This window comes from Meles meles, chromosome 16, assembly GCF_922984935.1.
Source record: "Meles meles chromosome 16, mMelMel3.1 paternal haplotype, whole genome shotgun sequence".
Classification (NCBI taxonomy): Eukaryota; Metazoa; Chordata; class Mammalia; order Carnivora; family Mustelidae; genus Meles; species Meles meles.
Genome location: NC_060081.1, coordinates 49559200 through 49580177, shown reverse-complemented (window position 1 = coordinate 49580177; position 20978 = coordinate 49559200). Strand labels below are relative to the sequence as shown.

Sequence of the window (20978 nt, the reverse complement as noted above, 5' to 3'; positions counted from 1 at the left end):
GTCAAAACTAGGAATAAGAGCATGCAAATCCAAGGCTCTTGAGTCCCACAAATGTTGTGGGGTAGTGCAAGGATTTGGGAAGACTATTCTCACAGTCTTGAGACTTGAGTTGAGACTCAATAAATATGAATTTCCCTCCTTCATTCTAGTTTGAATGAAGGAAAAGGTATCAACTAATTGATGAAGGGCATACACTTAAAGGGAAAAAACAACTGCCAAAATGAAGTATTCCCTAATTTAAGGAAGAAAAAAAAAAACTTTTGTTCAAATCTGATGTAGAGAATACATTTCAAAGAATTTGGTAGTGGTGATGGTCTGGATACCTACTGAATTAGGGGGGAAGAATCTAGTATCTCTCTGAGCACAAAAGGGTACACCACAGAATTCCAAAAATACTCTATCACATGAGTTTGTCATACTTACCAGTGTGTTCAGATAAATGCTTTGGAAATGGTAGATAGAAACATTCTGATATTACCACCAGGACCTGGAGGGAAAATGTGATTTTACAGTGACTAGATATTTATTACCAAAGAACCTCAAATGTAGGCCTTGGTTCTATAACCAGATATTCACAGACAATTAATTAGCAGTTGGTCAAAAGTCCTCAAAAAAGACATGGATACAATCAAGAATCTCCTATTTTTCAAATGAAACAATGTAGGAAAATATTATGAATATATAACAGCAGTCAGGGGTCACAAAGTCAAATGTCTATAGAGAGCCCATTAAAAATAGGTATATCAAACAGGTGTAAGAAAATAGATACTCTGAGCCAAGCCTAAAATGGCCTTTTTAAAAAACACTCCTCTGGCCAAACAAAATTCGTCTGCATATGGCTGCCTCTCACCCTTGGGTAACCACTGACTGAATAAAAGACGATGTCAGGGGCTAGAATTCTTAAGAGTACCATAAGAAACTTCTACTGAAATAAATTGTGAGAAAAGTCATTGATGATATGAACTAAACCCTATTTTAGACAGTGATTGCCTTGGCTTTGTCTTCAACCTTACTGCAGCATGACTCACTTTCTACTTGCTATAAGCATCCCTCTCCCTTTGTAAACTATAAGCTCCTTGGAGGCAGGTTCGGCCCAATCCCTGTTCTGCACCCGGACTGGCATGGGCCACAGTGATGAGGCTACAGATTGTGTCAAAAAGGGCACAGTTCTCTGACTGGGAATATGCTGCAGTCATTCTTCACACCTTCCCCTACAGCACCCCACAACACAAACATCCACCCAGAGGGAAGGTGCCTGTTTAGAAGGGCAATCCACTTTTTGTACCTAGCTAACTCCTGGACTATGCCTTTACTTTGAATAATTGAAGGGCTTTAAAACAATACTACTACTTCATACATTAGTGTTTTAAAGGTGCTTTAAAATGTGAAAGAACCTAAAGAAGTAAAACTGACGGTTTAATTATAAAGCAATATGGAACATGAATTCCGTAAGAAAAAATGAATAAAGCACTTTGACAGATATTCACAAGATACAGATACGACAACCAGTTCTAGGTTTGGAAAGGATCAAGAATGGCCACTTGAAGGAGGCAGCCTTTAAGGCCATGGGCATGCTCCAGAGTGGGTGGGTAGCACCAGCTGCCAGCTCTTCTAAGCTACACCAAATTGACCATCGGGGACCGCTCACCAAGCAGGGATCCAAGCAAGTGACAACTCCTGCAAGATCTGGCTCCTTCCCCAGGGAGGAGCACTGTGGGGCCGAGCCATACGGCAAATGCTCCAGAGCAGTGGCCAGGCCTGGGGGTGGGGGGTGGGAGGGTCGGTAGGGGGCAAACACCCTAGGAGTCTGGGAGTCTGGCGCACACAAAAGGGATTGACTGCCTTTCCCTGAGGGTGCACTGAAGAGAAGGGGCAGTGATCTTTCAGCCTGGGGACTGGAGATCAGGGAGCTGCCATTTGTTACTTTTTTCATCCCCTAAAGTGTTGCGAACAGCCTTCAGGGAACAAAAGTCCCACAAAGCAAAGGGAAGGAGCTTCCACTGAGCCCTGCCAGGAGAGGTGCAACTCCGTGCACTAGGCCTCACCCCCAGAAGATTGGCAGGATCCTCAGCAAATACCAAGTTTACAGATGGCCCAGAACTGAAAAAAAGAAAACAAAACAAAACAAAAAACTGCACTAGAGTAAGATAGTATATAGAATTAGAGGCTGAAACCTTTGTTTACAGTTGAAAAATACATTTAGTAACATATTTCAGTTGTAACGAAGTTCAATCAAGGAAACAAACAAAAATCCAAACTAGCAGACTTGTTTTGATTTCTCATTTTTTTAAAATTAGGAAAAAGTAGGAAACAGAATAGTTAGGCTTATGGGGAACAGTAATTTGATCAGGAAATCACTCCTCTATGGAAAATACCATGCTCCTGCTGGCCACTGTGTAAGTTAAACTCTAGAAAGATTCAGAGAGAAAAGAACTTCAGGGACACCAGGAACCAAGCTCCATACGATTGCACACCTGGGCTCTGCTTTCAGCCCTCAGTTAATGGCAAAGGTGCCACAGAGCACAGAAGGCACAGCTACAGACCTTCCTGAAGGCTAAAATTCTAGCTGTTGTGCACTTTTTAAAATAAATATTACAGTTGTAGAAAAGGAATCAGAGATATATGTTTGGTATTTTATGGAAATGGATTACCAGAAAATGTATGACTCTTACTGCTTTGAAATCATTATTCTCTTGTTAAAGAAAGCTCTCCTCCCAACTTCTTTTAAGGAATAATATTCTGTATCCTTAATCACTCGAATAGTCTAGAATCAACTCTCTTCTTTCTTCAGGCCAAATCTTAACAACCTTCCTGGACTGATTATTTGAATCAAAGTTTCTGAATGAACTTAGAGCACAGGCTTGACCTGATTTCTTGAACTTAAAGTTAACCTCAAAGATAAAATTCAAAAACTCTTGATGCTGGAAGACTTTCCAGTGGTCTTTCAATAGGCTAACACTCAACCTACATTCTCTACAACTCCAACTGAGAACCACCCAGGATCTCATGGTGTTCCCCCTACAAAGCCTCATACTCATGGGCTCCAAAATAAGCTGCTAGAAAAATCTAGCACCAGACAGTAGATGGGAGAAGCATATTTATATCCAGTCAGACAAATCCTTTTAGGCCAGACCATCAGGGTCACATTGGTTAGAAATAAGATTAATGTGACCTAATGAACAACATATCTTGAGTTCCAGTCCCACCTGTGGAGTTAACAACAGCAGTCAGATCTCAGATATAAGCCATAGCATGAAGTAAGCATGTTTGCAGCAAAATAAAATCAAGCCTCCTTGGCTTCTTGAAGTACAGCTTTGTCTTAACAAGTTATATATCAATATATAGCTATACATATATATATACACACACACACATACACACATATATATAAAAGCTATTGCTAATATTTTAAGCTTATTTTTAAGAAGGACCTACTAAAAAGCTGAAATGCATCATACAATGGAAGGACAGACTTTAAGATAATCTAACTTCAACGTCTGTCCTTTTATATAAATTTTTAGTAATCATCAATTATTCCTACAATACAGTGTTCAGGGGCTTTGTGATTAATATATAGCACAATGGTTTTTAAGAACTCCTTAATTAGAGTTTAAAACTTGATCAAATTGATCAAGTATGGGTAAAAAGAAAGATTAAAAATTATGTAAAAGAGTAAAACATTGCCAAAACTCTTACAGTTGCTTATGTAGATAAATAAACAAATTTATTATTTCAATTCTTACCCAAAACATCTATGGAGAAAATGCACAAATACCTACTAGGTACTAATTTTCATACTTAAAGAAGACATGGTAATGTACTTTGCATCTTATTTTTTTCCCCATAATAAGGACTGTGTTTTTTATGTACCTTATCTCACAAAATCCACCTTAGGATAACCAGGCTGTATGTACAAGCAGCAAGTCAGGATTAAAGGTTCAATTGGGGGATATGAGCAAGAAAAAATTACCTTGTTCTCTCAAGGAACAAATTCACAGATTTGGCCTCATCACCACAGGGTTCCAATCAAGGAAGCAATGTGTGAAATCACAGCTGACTTGGTTGCCTTGGAAACTGACTAGGTAGCACATCTTCACAATATTTTAGGTTAGTATTAAGAGATAATAATTTAATGAACTTTCCATTATATCTCAAATTACCACTGAAAGTAGTACCAAAAAAGTAACTTTAGATTATACACAAAATGACACTTGTTTATGCACCTTTTCTTTCTTGGCTGCTTTCTAGTTTTGCATAAAACCCATGTGGTTTTAAAGAAAGAGAAAAAAATGGCATTATCTCTTACCAGACCCAAGAAAAGGCCAAAAATCAAGGTGGCCATGACGAAAAAGACATAAGAACACCAAGCAGGAATTCCAAGGGTCACTGTGAAATAGTTGTGAAGATGCTGTAATCAGAAGAAAAAAAACAAAATATTTACTTATTACCAAACATGTTTGAATCTCCCTCTCTTGCTAGAACTGAAGTCTGCAAACTGTTCCTACATGAATGAGTTCCCACAAAGTTCACCCAATCTGCATTTATGTAATTCTTTTTTTTTTTTTAAGATTTTATTTATTTATTTATTTATTTATTTATTTTTTCAGCTGCATTTATGTAATTCTTCAAGGAAAAGTCAAATTTTACAACATTAAAAATTGGAGGGTATTAATCAAGGTCATATCTATTAAGAGCTATATTTCTTTGTTCATGATCTGGTAGAACTCTGGCAGAACTGTTTTTCTAGACCCTTCTTTCATCATGACAGATTCTTTTTGGTCATTCTCCCCTAATAATTCCATATACCTCAATTTTTACTCATCATGTGGCATCCATAAAAAAATTGGAATTTTTTTTTAAAGATTTTAATTAATTTTTAAATAAATTTTTAAAAAGATTTTAAAGATCCTCTTGTCAGTTTTTTAAAAAGACTTTATTTGTTTGATAGAGAGAGACACAGTGAGAAAGGGAACACAAGCAGAGGGAGTGGGAGAGGGAGAAACAGGCCTGCCCAGCAGGGAGCTGGATGCAGGGCTCCATCCCAGATCATGACCTGAGGCGAAGGCAGCTGCTTAACAACTGAGCCACCCAGGCACCCCACCCTTTGTTAATTTTTAAGTGGAACTAAATTACTACTTACAGAACATCAATTATTTAAAATCTCTCCATACTGGGGTGCCTGGATGACTCCGTTGGTTAAGCATCTGACTCTTGATTTTGGCTTAGGTCACAATCTCAGTACTGTGAGATGGAGCCCTGTGCCAGGCTCTGTGATGGGCATGCAGCCTGCTTATGATTCTCTCTCCTTCTCCCTCTGCCCCCTCCACCCCCACTCCTTCTCTCTTTAAATAAATAAATAATAATAAAACAAAATGTCTCCATACTTCCTTTTCCTAATCAGATGATTTCTCTACCCTACCCATCCTCAATAACTTGCCTAAATCACCATAAAGCTGAAAATATACTAAATAGAAGAAAGTCTTTCTAGTTAATTCACTAGGAATGAATGAGATTCCATCAGTCTTTGAGTACAGCCCACATCCCTTCATGCTTACTATTCCCGTCAAATACTTTAAAAATGAGTGAAGAGACCATCTTTGCTGACAATTGTTTACATGCTAACTCATGCAGGTATGAACCTACCAGTCTGGAGTGAAGGCCCACTTGAATTATGGACCTGCGGCAACCATGCTTCACCATGATGGCTTAGTGATCATCTGTGTTAGGCCCTTACAGCTCCAAAACCAGTCATTCACTATAATCCAAGCATTTACTGGGCCCATGATGAAATGACTCCAAGCTAAGTGCCACCAGCAAGCAGAGATAACAGAAGGACTTACCTAGAACTGATGAGGTGGATGAAAATGACTCCTAGTTTCTATTTTAATTTAATATTTCTCAAAACCCAAATTACTCAAATATCTCCCATTGGTTTCTCAGTTTATAAATGTTAATTCAATTAAATAATGTATTTTATTCTGGCTTAATTCCAAATGATAAACCAACAAACAAAAAAGCTTGTTAATGGTCTAGAATAATCTGAGCTCTCCTCTCTCCAATTTCTTATTCAGTAAAAGACATAGATCTAAAGACTATAAATACTTTATATATTTATATATGCCAAGTGTTCAATAAATATTTATTGAATTAAAAAAAGATACTAGCATATCCTTCAATTATTCATAGGAAATGCAAACAACTTGTGATTCGTAAAACTATCATCCATTCATCCATCTTCTGTTGATGGCATTGGTCATCATTTTATCTTTAGCCAGGGCAATTATTTTTTAAGAGTAATCTAAAATTCTGCAGCCCAGTAGGCAAAGAGGTATTTGGGATATCAAAAGGCTGCTTCATTCAGATTCTGTTCAGTGTAAGTTCTAAAATGTAGCATACACTTCTCCACTTTAGAAAATTCTATGTATACATAGTTTATGCTTTTCTTGATGACTCAGTGCCACCATCAGGATTAAACTCTGAAATGTGCCAAAGAATTAGAAGATATAGAAAACCAGTCTGGCTTTGTGCTGACCCACAGAGATGTGTATTCTGGAGCTTGTTTTATAAATAATATCCAGCCATATGGCTGGAATGAATAACGTCCCGTTCTAAGTCCTGCATAGTGTCTCACACCCTTTCTGCAAAATAAATGATTAAAGTCACCCTTAAGAAATTTTCTAAGTTATTTTCTGGAATTCAGTAAGTTATATGACTTTGAATCATTGCATTCTGGGTCACACACTTCTTACTGTAGTGAGTTCTGCTTCAATTTTCTCACATCAACTTACTCTTTAAAGATCTATGTGAGCCTCCTAGAGAAACCCTGCCATCTTGTGGTCTTTCAGTTGATTAATACCAAAGCCTCATTAACCAAGTTGTGTTTTCACAACTGCAGACATAAATCTTTATCTGTTTACTTTGTCAGAGTTCACAGTGGTTTTACAACACCTTTAAGAGTGCTGGGGTTTGAGCCTGCTTTCTCCTCTCTCTCTCTCTCTGCTTGCCTCTCTGCCTGCTTGTGATCTCTGTCAAATAAATAAATATTTTTTTTAAAAAAGAGTGTTGGGGTTTGCAGCATTAGGTACGTGAAGTCTTGTTGTATATACGTTTTTGAGTAATTAACTGATTCAAACTGATCTAACTCAGTTTTAGATTCCCGTGTTTTGCCAGGCAAAGTGACAGTTTTCACTTGTGGAAAATACTGATCCTTTTTCAAAATTATATGTGCTCATTATAGGGAAGTATCTTACTCTGTTTCCTTAAAATGCACAAAAATATCACCTAATGGGCTTGACAACTTACACAGTACCATTGTAATAGATAGCAGAGTTAGAGGTAGTTTTTGACTACATGCAGATTTGAATGAGAGACTAAATGAAAACACCATTACAGTAGAATAAATGAGAAGAACATTCTACCCGGTGGTCAGTTGGATTTAAGGAATGGAGCAAGGCCAAAGCATCCATGTACAGAGGTACAGCTTTCTCTCTCCAGGGAGCCCAGTATTCCCTCTGGGCACAGAACTACTGAAGGTCAGATTTTTTTTTTTTTAAGATTTTATTTATTTATTTGACAGAGATCACAAGTAAGCAGAGAGGCAGGCAGAGAGAATGAGAGGGAAGCAGGCTCTCTGCTGAGCAGAGAGCCCGATGCAGGACTCGATCCCAGGACCCTGAGATCACGACCTGAGCCGAAGGCAGCGGCTTAACCCACTGAGCCACCCAGGCGCCCCCTGAAGGTCAGATTTAATGCTGCCCAGGGGCACTCACTCAGGGACCCCAGTGCTGCATAGTCTCATTCAGAGCTGGGCTGACCCTAAATGATGAGAACTTTTGGATTTAGATCCCGCCAGTGTCACAGAATATACTCTGAGGAGTTTGGGGACAAACCCATTATCCCTTTCAAACACAGATCAGAATCCTCAAAATATCCTCCCTGTATGGGAGCAACTCAGAAAGACTTTCTCTAGTAATAGCCAAGGGTCCAGTTCACCTTCAGTGTTTTACCCTTTCAACACTTGCAACAAGACACAACTTTGCAGCCTCCTGTAGGCATTAAGAGAGGTATTCTGTGGGTGTACACCATCTCACTGTAATAGGGTTCTGCATCATTTTACAAGGAAAAAACCTCAAAATAGTAAGAGGAGAGACGCCACTATCTAAGGGACATTTCGGGAGTTTTAAAATATATTCTTGTTAAGTGTTGGTGTGAATGTGAGAAAAAAGAACTCTCGTGCACTGCTGGTGTGAATGCACACTGGTGCAGCCACCTTGGAAAACACTATAGACGTTCCTCAAAAACTTAAAAATGGAATTACCATGTGATCCAGTAATTTCACTATGGGGTATTTATCCAAAAAATATGAAAACAATAATTGGAAAAGATATATGAATCCTATGTTTATTGCAGCATTATTGACAATAGACAAATTATGGAAGAAACCTAGTGTTTATCAACGGAGGAATGGATAAAGAAGATATGGTATATATTCACAATGGAATATTAGCCATAAAAAAGGAGATCTTGCCATTTGCAACAAGGTGGATGGATCTAGAGTGTATAATGCTAAGTGAAATAAGTTAATCAAAGACAAATATATGATTTCACTCATGTAGAATTTAACAAAACAAACAGAAAAAGAGAGACAAACCAAAGAGCAGACTCTTAACTGTAGAGAATAATGGTTAACAGAGCGGAGTTGGGTGAGGGTATGGGTGAAATAGGTCATGGGGATTAAGAGTGCACTTTTCATATTGAACACTGAGTAAAGTATACAATTGTTGAGTTACTATATTGTACACTTGAAACTAATATAGCACTGTTTATTAATTATACTGGAATTGAAATTTTTATAAAAGTATTCCACTTTGAAAGAAACACTCTCTTGTTATCCTCCAGTCTAAACACTCATGTCCTTAAATCCTCATGATGAGGTACTTATAAAGTCTTAAATCTTCCCCACCACACAGACTGTTCCCACGAAGATGCATCCTACCTTCTGGTCTGCGTCCTTTAATAACAACAGTGGCACTGAGGTGAGGGAAGTTACAGACTATATTAGCTCAGTGAACAGCACAAATTCACCAAATCAAATAAAATAATACTGAAATGCATTCAGGTACTAAACCTAGTTAGCAAAAATATACATTGTACAACTGCCATAAACCGTATTTTAATTCTGCTAACAGCCTAGATTTTAAAAAGTAAATGAATAAAAAGAGAAAGCATTCCTTATTGACTAGTGAGAGGTAAAAAGTAAAATAATGATGACAACGATGCTTAATGGATACAACTAACAGGAAACAGTTATCAAATACTGACTAGGTGCCAGGTTCTATGCTAAGCACTCAAAATGTTCTGGTGACAACAGTTTACAGCCGGAAAAACTCATGGGTTCAGAGATACACACAAAGGGTGGAGAACAATGAGTTGTCTCTCTGGAAGAGAGAAAGATAATACCTCCCTACACCATTATAGCCAACTGTGAAAAAAGACGAGAAGACAGAAAAGCTGGCAGGTCTCTCCATACAGGGGCCACAGACAACATGTCAGGCCCAAGATTCCGAACCCTGACAGTGGCACCAGACTCAGTGACAGTGCTCGCCAAGTTCAATCTCCTGTGCACTGCTTTCATGGCATTAGCCTCACCTTGTACTATCTTTTAGATTATTAACATTTTTCGTTAAGATGAGTAACTTCTTTTAAGCTGAATTTCAAAGAAATTTGATACTGCTACTATAAATATAAAATCAGTGCTGATTCCATATCTAGAAGATGTCTATCCACCTTTGAGAAACTCCTTGAGCTGTCTTCCAGGCGGTGACTCTTATGAGGTAGGCAAATGTCAAGACTATATATGAGGATGGGTGTTAGAGCTAAAGTGGCAGTGACTTCTATAAGTTTAGACAAAAAGTAAAACATGTCAGTGAATACTATCACGACTGGATTGGAAAGACAATCTGAATTTTAGTGCTGGATAGAACATTTGAGATTATCCACCCTTCCTCCACATTGTGGTACAAATTACCTACTAAGGATCACTTGGATTCCAGGTGACAGCAGGAAGCTCGCAGGATCTGGCTCATAACACAGTACTAGGAACTTCTTCACCTCAAGGGTTCAGTCAAGCAAGAACATATGGGAGGTTGGTGTAGAGTTAAGGAAGCCAAATGCAGAACACAACAAAACCCCTGAGTTCATGGGAACTCAGCTGCGTGGGTGTCTCTTCACCAATCAATTCTGACATCCTGAGGACAAGCTCTTATTTCCAGAATGCCAGACCCAGCAAGCTGGCTTTACTCCTACAGCAGAAACTCAAGGACTTTAAGGACTAGTTCAGTAGGCTCATCTTATAGATATTATTCTTGTTTTTATCTTTTTCATTACAGAAAAAAAATTAATACAGACAAATAAGAGATTTAGCTATAGCCATAATTTCAGTATCAGAGAGAGCTATTATTGACATCTGATTAATCTCCTTCCAGGCACTTTCCTGTACACACATGAAAACACCACATGAACATAACATTACAAACACTGCTTTGTTACCTTTCCCCCCACTTAATAGCATGCAATTTTCCCTATAGAAGGATTATGCCTAACCAGCCACCCAACCAGGGGAAGCTGTTGCTGAAGAAACACCGACTTCTGTCTGTTTATGTATCCACAACATCACAGTAGGATAAGAGAGATTGTGGATGGACATCAGTAACTTTGCCTCACTGGCATTAGCCACTCTGTGTCTTTCCCTCTTTCTTGTTTGGTTCCTTGGACCTTCTCTCTTGGAGACTTTACACTCATTTGGTTCTAGCCATGTTCTTTCCCTCTCTCTCTCACCACATGCTATGTTTCTTTTGTTCACTGTTAATATGGTCGCACTGGAGTTTTATATTGTTTAGACATGAGTTACAAACAGATTATTTTCTCCACAATGATACATTCAACATTGATAGAAGGATCCTGGGCAAGCGAGAAGGGCTGGCTAAATACGCTGAGGGACCTGGGTAGTCAGCTAGGAGGACTTGCTCAGTAAGTGGTTCTTTAGATGCAATGAGACAAGACTGCACCTCGAAGTTGAAGTGGAAACCTGACAGACAACCGAGGATTGGTTCTCACCAGGCTGGAAATCACATTCCCTGTGAGTAAGAGGACAAGGTCTAGATTATATTAACAGGTTGTGAGAGCCCTTCCCAGAGATTTCATGGAAGCCTGGAAACTTGTTTCTAAGAAAAGAAGAAACTACAAAAGTTGTCAAGAGGCTTGGAGAAGCTAGATGCTGATACAGAGGGTGATACCAGATTTCTCTCACAGATTTTTAAGATAATACACACACACATGGAGAGATCAAAAAAATCTACTAAGCTACCACTTATGTTCCTTTAGTCCTATTACTCCCCACCACACACACACACACACACACACACACACACACACACACACACATACACACACACCCTACAGTTAGGGCAAATACATTAGTAAGGCCAATTAATATAAATGGATTAAATTTATCATTTAAAAGAATTACTTCTTGCTATATGCATTTTACAAGACTCATTTATAACATAACAAGAATGAAAAGGTTGAAAGTGGGAAAACATTCCAGGCAAAAACTGACCAAAAAAGGAAAAAATATGGTATTAATAAACTAGATAAAAGTGACTCAATAGAATGTAAAACCTAATTGTTTGTGTATCACACTTAACAATTTATCCTATAAAACTATCTTCTTTTGGGGGAGCCTGGATGGCTCAGTTGGTTAAGCCTCTGCCTTCAGCTCAGGTCATGATCTCAGGGTCCTGGGATCGAGTCCCACATCAGGCTTTCTGCTCGGCGGGGAGCCTGCTTCCCCCTCTCTCTCTGCCTGCCTCTCTGCCTACTTGTGATCTCTCTGTGTCAAATAAATAAATAAAATCTTAAAAAAAAAAAACTATCTTCTTTTTTTCCCTGTTTAGATATCTGGGAAGACGTTCTAAGTATATATATGTATATAAACATCATATATTCTCTACTTTTCAGTCACTAAAAAGAGCATCTTCACTGGGGTACCTGGGTGGCTCAGTTCGCTAAGCATCTGCCCTTGGCTCAGGTCATGATCCCAAGGTCCTGAGATCAAGGGCTGAGTCTTGTCCCTGTCCAGTGGGGAGTCTGCCTCTCCTTTTCCCACTGTCTCTCCCCCCAACCCGTTCATGTTCTCTCTCTCTCTCTCTCTTGCTCACTCTCTCTCAAATAAATAATAAAATCTTAAAGAAACAAAAGGAAGAACATCTTCATTGGTTATTCAGAGATGTTCATATTCTATTCTCCAAATTGCCTTTTCTTTGCAGTCTGACGCATACACACAGAATCTGCATGCTGCCCACGGCTGGAGCACTGTACATATAAAGATAAAACACCCACTCCTGGCCTTGACACGACAGTGCCACCCATTGTAATTATTTGCATGATAAAATGGAAAACTGTAACTCCTTATCAAACTCTTGTTTATCAAAGCACAAAATGCCAAGTTATATGAGGTCAAAGCAATTTTTTCTCTCTCCAGATACTATATTTGAAAATATACCTCTTTAACAATGCATGAAAGTTATGACCAACTTCCATCTAAGCTCTTCTTAAACCACTATACAAATTCATCTCTTGACATGCACTTATTATAGGTTCCATGCTAAGAACTTACTCTTAGGATTCCTGACATTCACCTATAATGGTCATCCTGTTGAATGAGACATTATAAGGCTACAAGGTTCTCAGATGGCTATCAGAATAAATGACTCTGTCAATCTTTAGTGTCAACATACTGCAAAAGGCAAAATCCTTACTCTCAATTCCCAATTGGCAATTCATAATTCTCAAACCCTGAATAAACTTCCCATCAGTGTTAAGAAAACAGTAGAAGGAAATCATATGAAACTCATATTATCTGGACAGAGGGAAAATCCCAGTTATTGTTTAATATCATACACAAATGCCAAAAAAAAAAAAAAAAACAGTTAACAAACTTTAACTAAGAAATACTGAATCCAAGTGACAAACCTAGTTTCTGTTAAAAAATACTGGAGTTAGTATTCCATCTTACAAGGCAGAAAATAAAGTATAACTGAAAAACTGGGACACAAAAGAGCATTCTTAAATTTCCCTAAGCATATATCAATGTGCATGAGAAACAGAAGAGTCTTCATGAACTCCTTGAATACTAAGTTCCAAACAGGACATCATGACTTAGAATCATAGCCTTGAAAGGATAAATATAAAGACTCACTTCTAAAGACTTTTTGAAATGCTTTAAGGATATATATTTAATTCCACAGCAAGTTTGTTAAATTTGGCAGAATTTACCCCACCCTACACATAAAGGGAAGTAAAAGATTATGTAACACATTCAAGATTATATAATTGTTCAACATTTTTAACCTAAATAACTGTTCTAACTCACTGAAATGACTCAGTGAAACGGTAAAATTGCTTATAGGAGGGGCATTCAAACTTCTTCTTAAAGGGCCAGAAAGTAAATATCTTAGGCTTGTGGGCCACGTGGTCTCAGTCAGAGCTACTCAACACTACCACTGTAGCATGAAGGCAGTTCTAGATAATAGGTAATGAATGAACATGGCTGTGTTCCAATAAAACTTTACTTATAAAAACAGGTGGCCAGCCCCCAAGCAATAGTTTGCGGATCCCTGATGCACAGAATCACTTTCAGGCTTAGATAATCTTTGACCTAGAGGGAGATTCTGACAATGGGAAAATAAGATGAAGTTAAACCAACATAAGCCCTTTCAGCTTTAATAAAGGGACTCACCATTGATCTAAGAAAATATGACTGATACAGTAGTTACAGGTCTTTGTTCAATTTATGCCCTTCTACACAGGAACACAATTCTACTGGAGATCCCACATGAGAGCAGTTGTGTGGCTTAAGAAGAAAAGTGACATTATACAAGTATTTGTAAATGTTTAATTTCCTATTGTTTAGAAGCTACATTTTTACTCTTTAAAAGTCTGTCTGCAAAGATAGTCACAAAAAATATATTTAAGATTACTCACCCATATCTTGCCAGAGATACTAAAAAGACCAGCCATTCCAGACATCCTAAAAGAAAAATGAATAAATGAAGAGAAGGAGAACCACTGGTGATGTATACTATGAAAAACCAAGGGGGTTCCAGGTGGCTCAGTTGGTTAAGTGTCCGACTCTTGATCTCAGCTCAGGTCTCGATCTCACAGCTATGAGCTCAAGCTCTGTGTTGGGCTCCAGGCTGGGCATGAAAACTTTTTTAAAAACAAACAAACAAACAACAACAACAACAACAAAAACACAAATAAAACGAAACAAAAAACCCCCAAAAAACAAAAAACCCTCAGGTCACAGGGATCTGCCCCTTCACTTTTTGTAATATTATCCTCTCTCCTGGATTCACTTTCATTCACATAAAGCTTAGATTCATAGTCTTCATTTCAATTCCTCTGTTATAAATATTCAACCTCCCTGGCCCTTTCTCCCTCCATTGTACATACCTGACAAAAAACCCCAACCTTGGGTAGCTGCTGTCTCTGGGGAAAACCACATGACCAGCTTGATCGCTCTCCCTTCCCAGTCACAAACCTCAGGGAACACTCAATACTGTATTGTTTTAGGCTCTACCTGAGATGATAGCTCACTTCTTTCCCTCTCTTCAGACCTTCCACACCCTCCCCCCTTCCCATGCCTGCTCAGCTAACAAATACTCCTTGTACATCACTGCAAAATCAGAAGCCACCATGTGATCTCTCTTATCTTCCCACCACCAAATCTGAGCCTGGTGTACACCTGATCCGCCTCCTCCTGTTCTGACAGAGAAAGGAGATCTGCCCTACCACAGCTTAATTCCTCCACTTGTGCCACGGATCCCATCCTTTTGGTCTTGTTAATGACTTGGCTCTTTCTGTCATCCCTCTTCCTGCGTTAGCAATTTCTCCCTTTCTGTGGGATCATTTCCTTCTGCACGAAAACATGTTCTACCCTCTCTTTCTTTTAAAAAGTGCATTCTTGGACCTCGCATGGCTCTTCAGCTTCACAAACTTCTCCAAAGAGTATTCTGTGCTGACTGTTTCTTCTTCTTCGCTGTACCTTTAACAGGTACAGTGCAACAGCCTTCTGATTGTCTCACCTCATCCATTGGTGCCTTCTCCAGTGTCTCCTCCTGAGAGCCATCTTCTAATCATATGCACTGATACATCCAAGTTCCAAACCAAGGCTGCAGACCTGTATGATCCTGCTCCTGCCTGTCTCTTGTTCTTAGTGTATACTGCTCCCCCTCCCTTTCTCTGTGCTCAATGTTACCCATCTCTCTGCTCTTCAGTACCGTGAGCTCTTTCCCAGTGGGGGCCTATAGCCGTGCTATCCCCATTGTTGGAAATACTCCTCCCTACCCTCTTTACCCAGCTAGGTCTTTCTCTTCTTCAGTTCTCTCTGCTGCTCCAACTCTCATCGGATAGAGGCCCATGCCTCCTGCCTTACTAAAGATTTGTCTGTTTTTTAACAGTAGTTACTCAGATTAAGATTCTTTATATCCCTACTTTTTTTTCCCTTAATCTGTCTTAATTTATGTTACCTAAAGAGAGCAGAGGGACCAACTCTGTCTTGCTTATTGTTGAATATCTAGCACCCAGAGCAGCATTTCGCATAAAACCAGTGCTCAAATATTTGTAAAATGAAACACCAGAGGTGAGGTGCTTTATTTTTTTAAAGATTTTATCTATTTATCTGAAAGATAAAAAGAGCACAAGTAGGGTGAGGGGCAGAGGGAGAAGTAGACTCCCTACCCAGCAGGGGAGCCCAATGCAGATTTTGATCCCAGGACCCCAGGATCATGACCTAAGCCAAGGCAGATGCTTAACCGACTGAGCCACCCAGGCACCCTAGTGAGCTGCTTTTAGAGTAAGCTCTAGATTTCCTGGGTATTACATAAATGCTACTGGATGATTTATCCCTGAAATATTGTATACTTTGATTCTATTTCAACAGGGATATTCCCTATTCTTAAATATACTAATATAAACAACTACAATTATGACAATTCATTCTAAATTAAAACCAACTGTTAAAAAAGTTTGTATGGTTTGGCCTTATCTACTTCACCAATAATTACACAGTTTGACACCACAGACAAGTTACCTCCATCTGTGTTCCATTAGGCAGCTAAAGACACCATAGGTTTTATTTTCCACATGAATACAATAGCAATTCCTTCATAAACTATAATTCAAGAAAGAGTTAACTCTTCTATCTTATCAATAATTTAAACAGAAGAAAGAATGGCAAATGTTATTCAATATCATATTTTACAAAGAGAAAATAGTTAATATGGCTTAGTACAAAAGTTGGAGGAAAGGCTATTGTAACCTACCTGAATCTGGATACTTAATTCCCAGTGTGCTAACAACTAGCTGAAAATGTGGGTCATAAAACCAGAAACACAACATTGGCCAAACATGGTCATGTATAGTCTGGGTAATCAGAACTGAATATGAAGAAAAATATAATAGACTCGCAAGGCCTATGGGCTGTTTAAGTTAATATCTCCCATTTTAGAAATAATACTTTGTCATAAGAAAAATAACAAGTTACGTCAGAGAAGCTGGGGATTTCCAGCCAGTCAGAGGCTCCACTGATTGCCATTTCTTCTCTAAGATATAATTTTGCAGGTCTTCATAGACTCCTGGGCCTCGGTAACGGCGGAATATCCCATCCTTTGCACTATAAATTAGAAAAACAAACAGAGAATAAATCCATTAAAATAACAAGTGTTACAGATAATAAAAATTAAAACAAATACTAGTTTTACATGTGAACTTCACTTTGAATTTTCACTTGGCTCAATTGAAGAAAAAAATTATAGTTAGGCATAAATATTAATCTATTACAGATAAGAAATCCCAAAACAGCAGGCATTATGCATTTTATTTTTATCACTGCACAATTTAGGACCATAAGCAAAGTTCTTGGCAGTGTCTAATCTACCAAGTTACTTTTTATTATTTTTGCTATCAGTTATTTCAATTTTTCTCTTACAATGGCAAAAGAGCAATTGTTATCAAGCTTTAAAAACTTGTATCCAGCTTTCCAAATTTATGTTTTTCAAGCTCCTCCCCCCCCCCCCCGGCCCTGCCTCAATTAACAAAACACCTTGTATTCTCACAGGCCCCTCAGTTTTTCTCTTCCTCTCCATAGTCCAGCTTCCTGAGGGAAGGTCTGCACTGGCCATTTTCTCCACATGTATTACTCATTCAGCATTCATGTGATCAGTGGTTCTGCTTTCACAACTCCATAGAAACTGTTAGTACTGGGGGTCTCCAATGGCTCTTCAAAGCCATATCCATAAAGCACTTTTCTGTCATTTTTCTTTGTCTGTCATCGGCACTGTCCACTACTAAACATCTCTTCGTTTCTCCTTTCCATTGGCTTTTATGACATGAGCTCCCTTGGCTTCTTATTACTCCTACCACCCCTGCTCAGTTCCTCACTACCCTGTCTTCCTTTGCAGATGTCCTAATGTTGGTCAACCCCAGGTTCTATCCTTGACCTATTTCTAGTCCTATTGTGCATGCTCTCCCTAGATACATTGCAATGTTTGTCTACCTCAATGCTGAGGAACCCCCAATACATCTCTCCAGTTGAGATCTTTCTTCTGTACTTGAGATCCTAAAACCAAACTATTACTTAAACTTCTCCATTTGGAATTAACAGGCACTTCACCCTGTCTTCTCCATTCTGGCCTCTATCTTCCAAACTTCATCTTATTCTAATGGCTCCTCAATAGCTTTTATGAGTTCTACATGGCACACTGGTAGTCATCATAGGCTCTTCCTTCCTTATCGCTAAGTAGTCACCATGTCCCAGTGATCCCACCTCCTAAGTATCTTCCCTTTTCTTTTCCCCCATCATTACCTGAGCCTCACTACCCTTATCACCCAAGATGATCCAATTGCATCCTACGGGCCAAAACCAGTTATAGTCCTCAGAAGGTATCTCATTTTCTCCCAGCTTTCTCCCTGATAGCTCCTGTATCTGGAAAGGGCTTCTCCACTCTGTCTGCTTAACCCAATTCCTACCTTTCATATTATCAGAGAAATCTTCTGTGATACCTCCCACCCCTTCCTACTCACTGTCTGACATTAGGTACATTTCCCCTGCTGTACTCCAGGCACCTCTCTCTTCTACCAGCATCATTCACTGCACACTAGTGCACACTGCACACTCTTCAAATGTTCAACTGAACAAGCAATGGTTATGGAAAACAACTTAGAATTCCTGATACTGTTTTCGAATTTCTTCTAAAGTTCTTAAGTTTCTAATCAGAAAATTATTTAAACTTACTGAAAAAATGCTGGGAGAGTAGTGACAAAGAAGCGGCCACTCAAACCTACAAGAGGCATAAAGAAAAAAAAGTTACAAGTCAAATTCAGACTACCCCAAGCACCTTATTTACATTGTAAGAACAAGCAGCCTTGGGCTTGTTTTCATGGCCATGTTATTAAAATTGTTCCATTTACTTAATCATATTTACCTCTTTTCTTTTTACTTAAAGAAATCATATTTTTATCCATTTTTATATACCTACCACTTTCTGGTCACTGACATATAATTTGCTTATTTTTTATGTATTACACTAAAGTTTTCTGGCTTGTGCATTGCTTAGAATAGTATGGTGCTGAAAGGACAGGTTGTAGAGTCATGCAATCTGGATTAAATACTAAATTCTCTAGTTACTAGCTTTGTGACTGTAAATACATTACTTAACCTTTCTGTAAAATGGGTATATTAAAGCCTGTCTGTATCATTCTGAAGAGAGATTAGATCAGTTATAGGTTTAAAAAAGAATGAAGAATATGAAATAATAAGATCATGTATAATCTTTTCACACTTATAAAATGTGTAATTTCTGTCAAGGAAGTCTATGTATATTAAACAGATTTTTTTCAATTTGTCTCAGCAAACCTTTACTGAACAATAACCACGTATCAAGGGCTACGCTAGGTACATGTGAAGATAAGGCTAAATAAAACCCTTAGTCATTCATCAAATATTTACTGAGCAACTTCTTTGTTCCAGGGACTGTGACAATGGCTCAAGACATACAAAGCAAAAATGAAAACGTGCAGTCTTTGTTTTTACAGAAGTTATAGTCTAGTGGCAGAGGGAGAGAATTTAATCAAATGATCATGACCAGAAACAGAGATGGATGATATCAGGGAAAGGGGCACGCAACAAAAACCTGCATGACACCAGGAGTAAAGAACAGATCTCCACTCTTTACTATTAACTAAATAATATTTATGTGGGCACCAAGAGTGAGTCAGTCCAGTTCTGGCAAAAAGAAGGAAAGCTAAAGGATCCTCCTGCCCCACACGAAAACATGCAGAGATAACATTTTCACATTTCTCATCATTTCTGCCTTTCCCACTTAAGAACAATCTAGACAAAATCAATCCCTAGTTAAATAAAGTGGCTCAAATTTTACATCTCTGTGATGACTTGCTGTTTGCAATACTGAAGGTGTGTTTTTAATAACAAGGGATGTTTGCTTACACTCATTTTATAAAGTAAATCTATACTCAGCAAAATAATTTATTGATTGATGATGACGAGTCTTCCCAAAGAAGTGCTCTTTATTTTTTCTTATATCCAAGCAATTAACTTTAAAACACCTGTATGGCACCTAAAAGCAAACACAGTATTCTGAAGGCAGTAATAGTCAATGCTACAAAAAGAAACATAAACTTCACACATTTATGATTGTACATTTTTTTAAAGGTTGTACTGGCAGGAACAGAAACAAAAGTGACCCGAGAAGTCAGCTGAGGATTGGAATAAGCATCTCTGTCTACAGGTCATTCTCACCTCTAACAGGCTTGGAACTCCACTCTACCAAGGAACAAAGGCATCTTTTGGTATAGTTCCAAATCTAAATTGCTAAGGGAAGGAGTACCGGTAATCTTAAAGGCTTGAATATTATTATATGTTTTGCTAATTACAAACAGTTTCATATCCCACTTTTTTCCTAGCTACGGATTTTTATGACTGCCCTAAATCTTATATAAGGACACTCACAGTGTTAGGGAATTATGCTTTATTTACAATGGACTTTTAAAATGGAACGCACAGGGGCGCCTGGGTCAGCTAAGCATCTGACTCTTGGTTTTGGTTCAGGTTGTGATCTCAGGGTTGTGAGACTGAGCCCCACATCAGGCTATGCACTCAGTGTGGAGTCTGCTGGAGTTTCTCCCTTTCCTTCTGCCCCTCTCCCTGCTCAAGCCCTATAAATAATAAATAAATAAATAAATAAATAAATAAATAAATAAATAAAGTAAATAAAGTCCTTAAAAAATTAAAAATCCTTCCTATATTCTTGGTCAGTAAATTTAAACTATCAGTTTTCTCATTAATGGGCATCATAATTTCTATCTCACTATTTTTTAGTATTAAACGATTTTATATTTATAAAGCACATAGGACACAGTATTTGACATAGAATAAGTACTAAATACACCCTAGCGAATATGTTCTTTAAGGCTCTGGCTCAAAGTTGGAATGAAGTAGGATGCAATAAAGTAATTTAGTGTCAAGTGCTTTGGAAATCATACATTATTTTGGAGAACTTACTTTTACAAATAAATGTGCCCATGAAAAGATAAATACAGAGGAAATAAGAAAGAAAACACAGTGATATATATATAGTCTCTGAGAGTCTACTTTTCTGGTTCAGACTAAAAGGATGCTCATTGCCAAAACTATTAGAATAAAGGGTATGAGAACTTTATGGTTCTTGATATGAATTGTTGTGCTTTTTTCCATGACTATTGTACCAATTTATAAGACCATCAATTAAGGTTCACTTAAAATAAAGATTATTAATAAACTGTAATTCTCAAAACTTATTTATGTTTATTTCTTCTAATGAAAACCCATGCAGAATACTAATAATAAGATCACAGCATCT

The 20978-nt window shown here is 38.1% G+C and overlaps 1 protein-coding gene across 1 annotated transcript in view; it reads right to left on the bottom strand.

The window, feature by feature from the left end:
* TMX4 (thioredoxin related transmembrane protein 4) overlaps positions 1-20978 on the bottom strand; it is a 45484-nt gene that overhangs the window by 7779 nt on the left and 16727 nt on the right. The window contains exons 3-7 of the mRNA XM_045980847.1: positions 18356-18401; positions 16607-16735; positions 14044-14089; positions 4307-4408; positions 424-487 (exon numbers count right to left, since the gene is read on the bottom strand). Coding sequence (XP_045836803.1) covers positions 424-487; positions 4307-4408; positions 14044-14089; positions 16607-16735; positions 18356-18401 — 387 coding nt within the window. The remainder of the gene's footprint in view (positions 1-423; positions 488-4306; positions 4409-14043; positions 14090-16606; positions 16736-18355; positions 18402-20978) is intronic.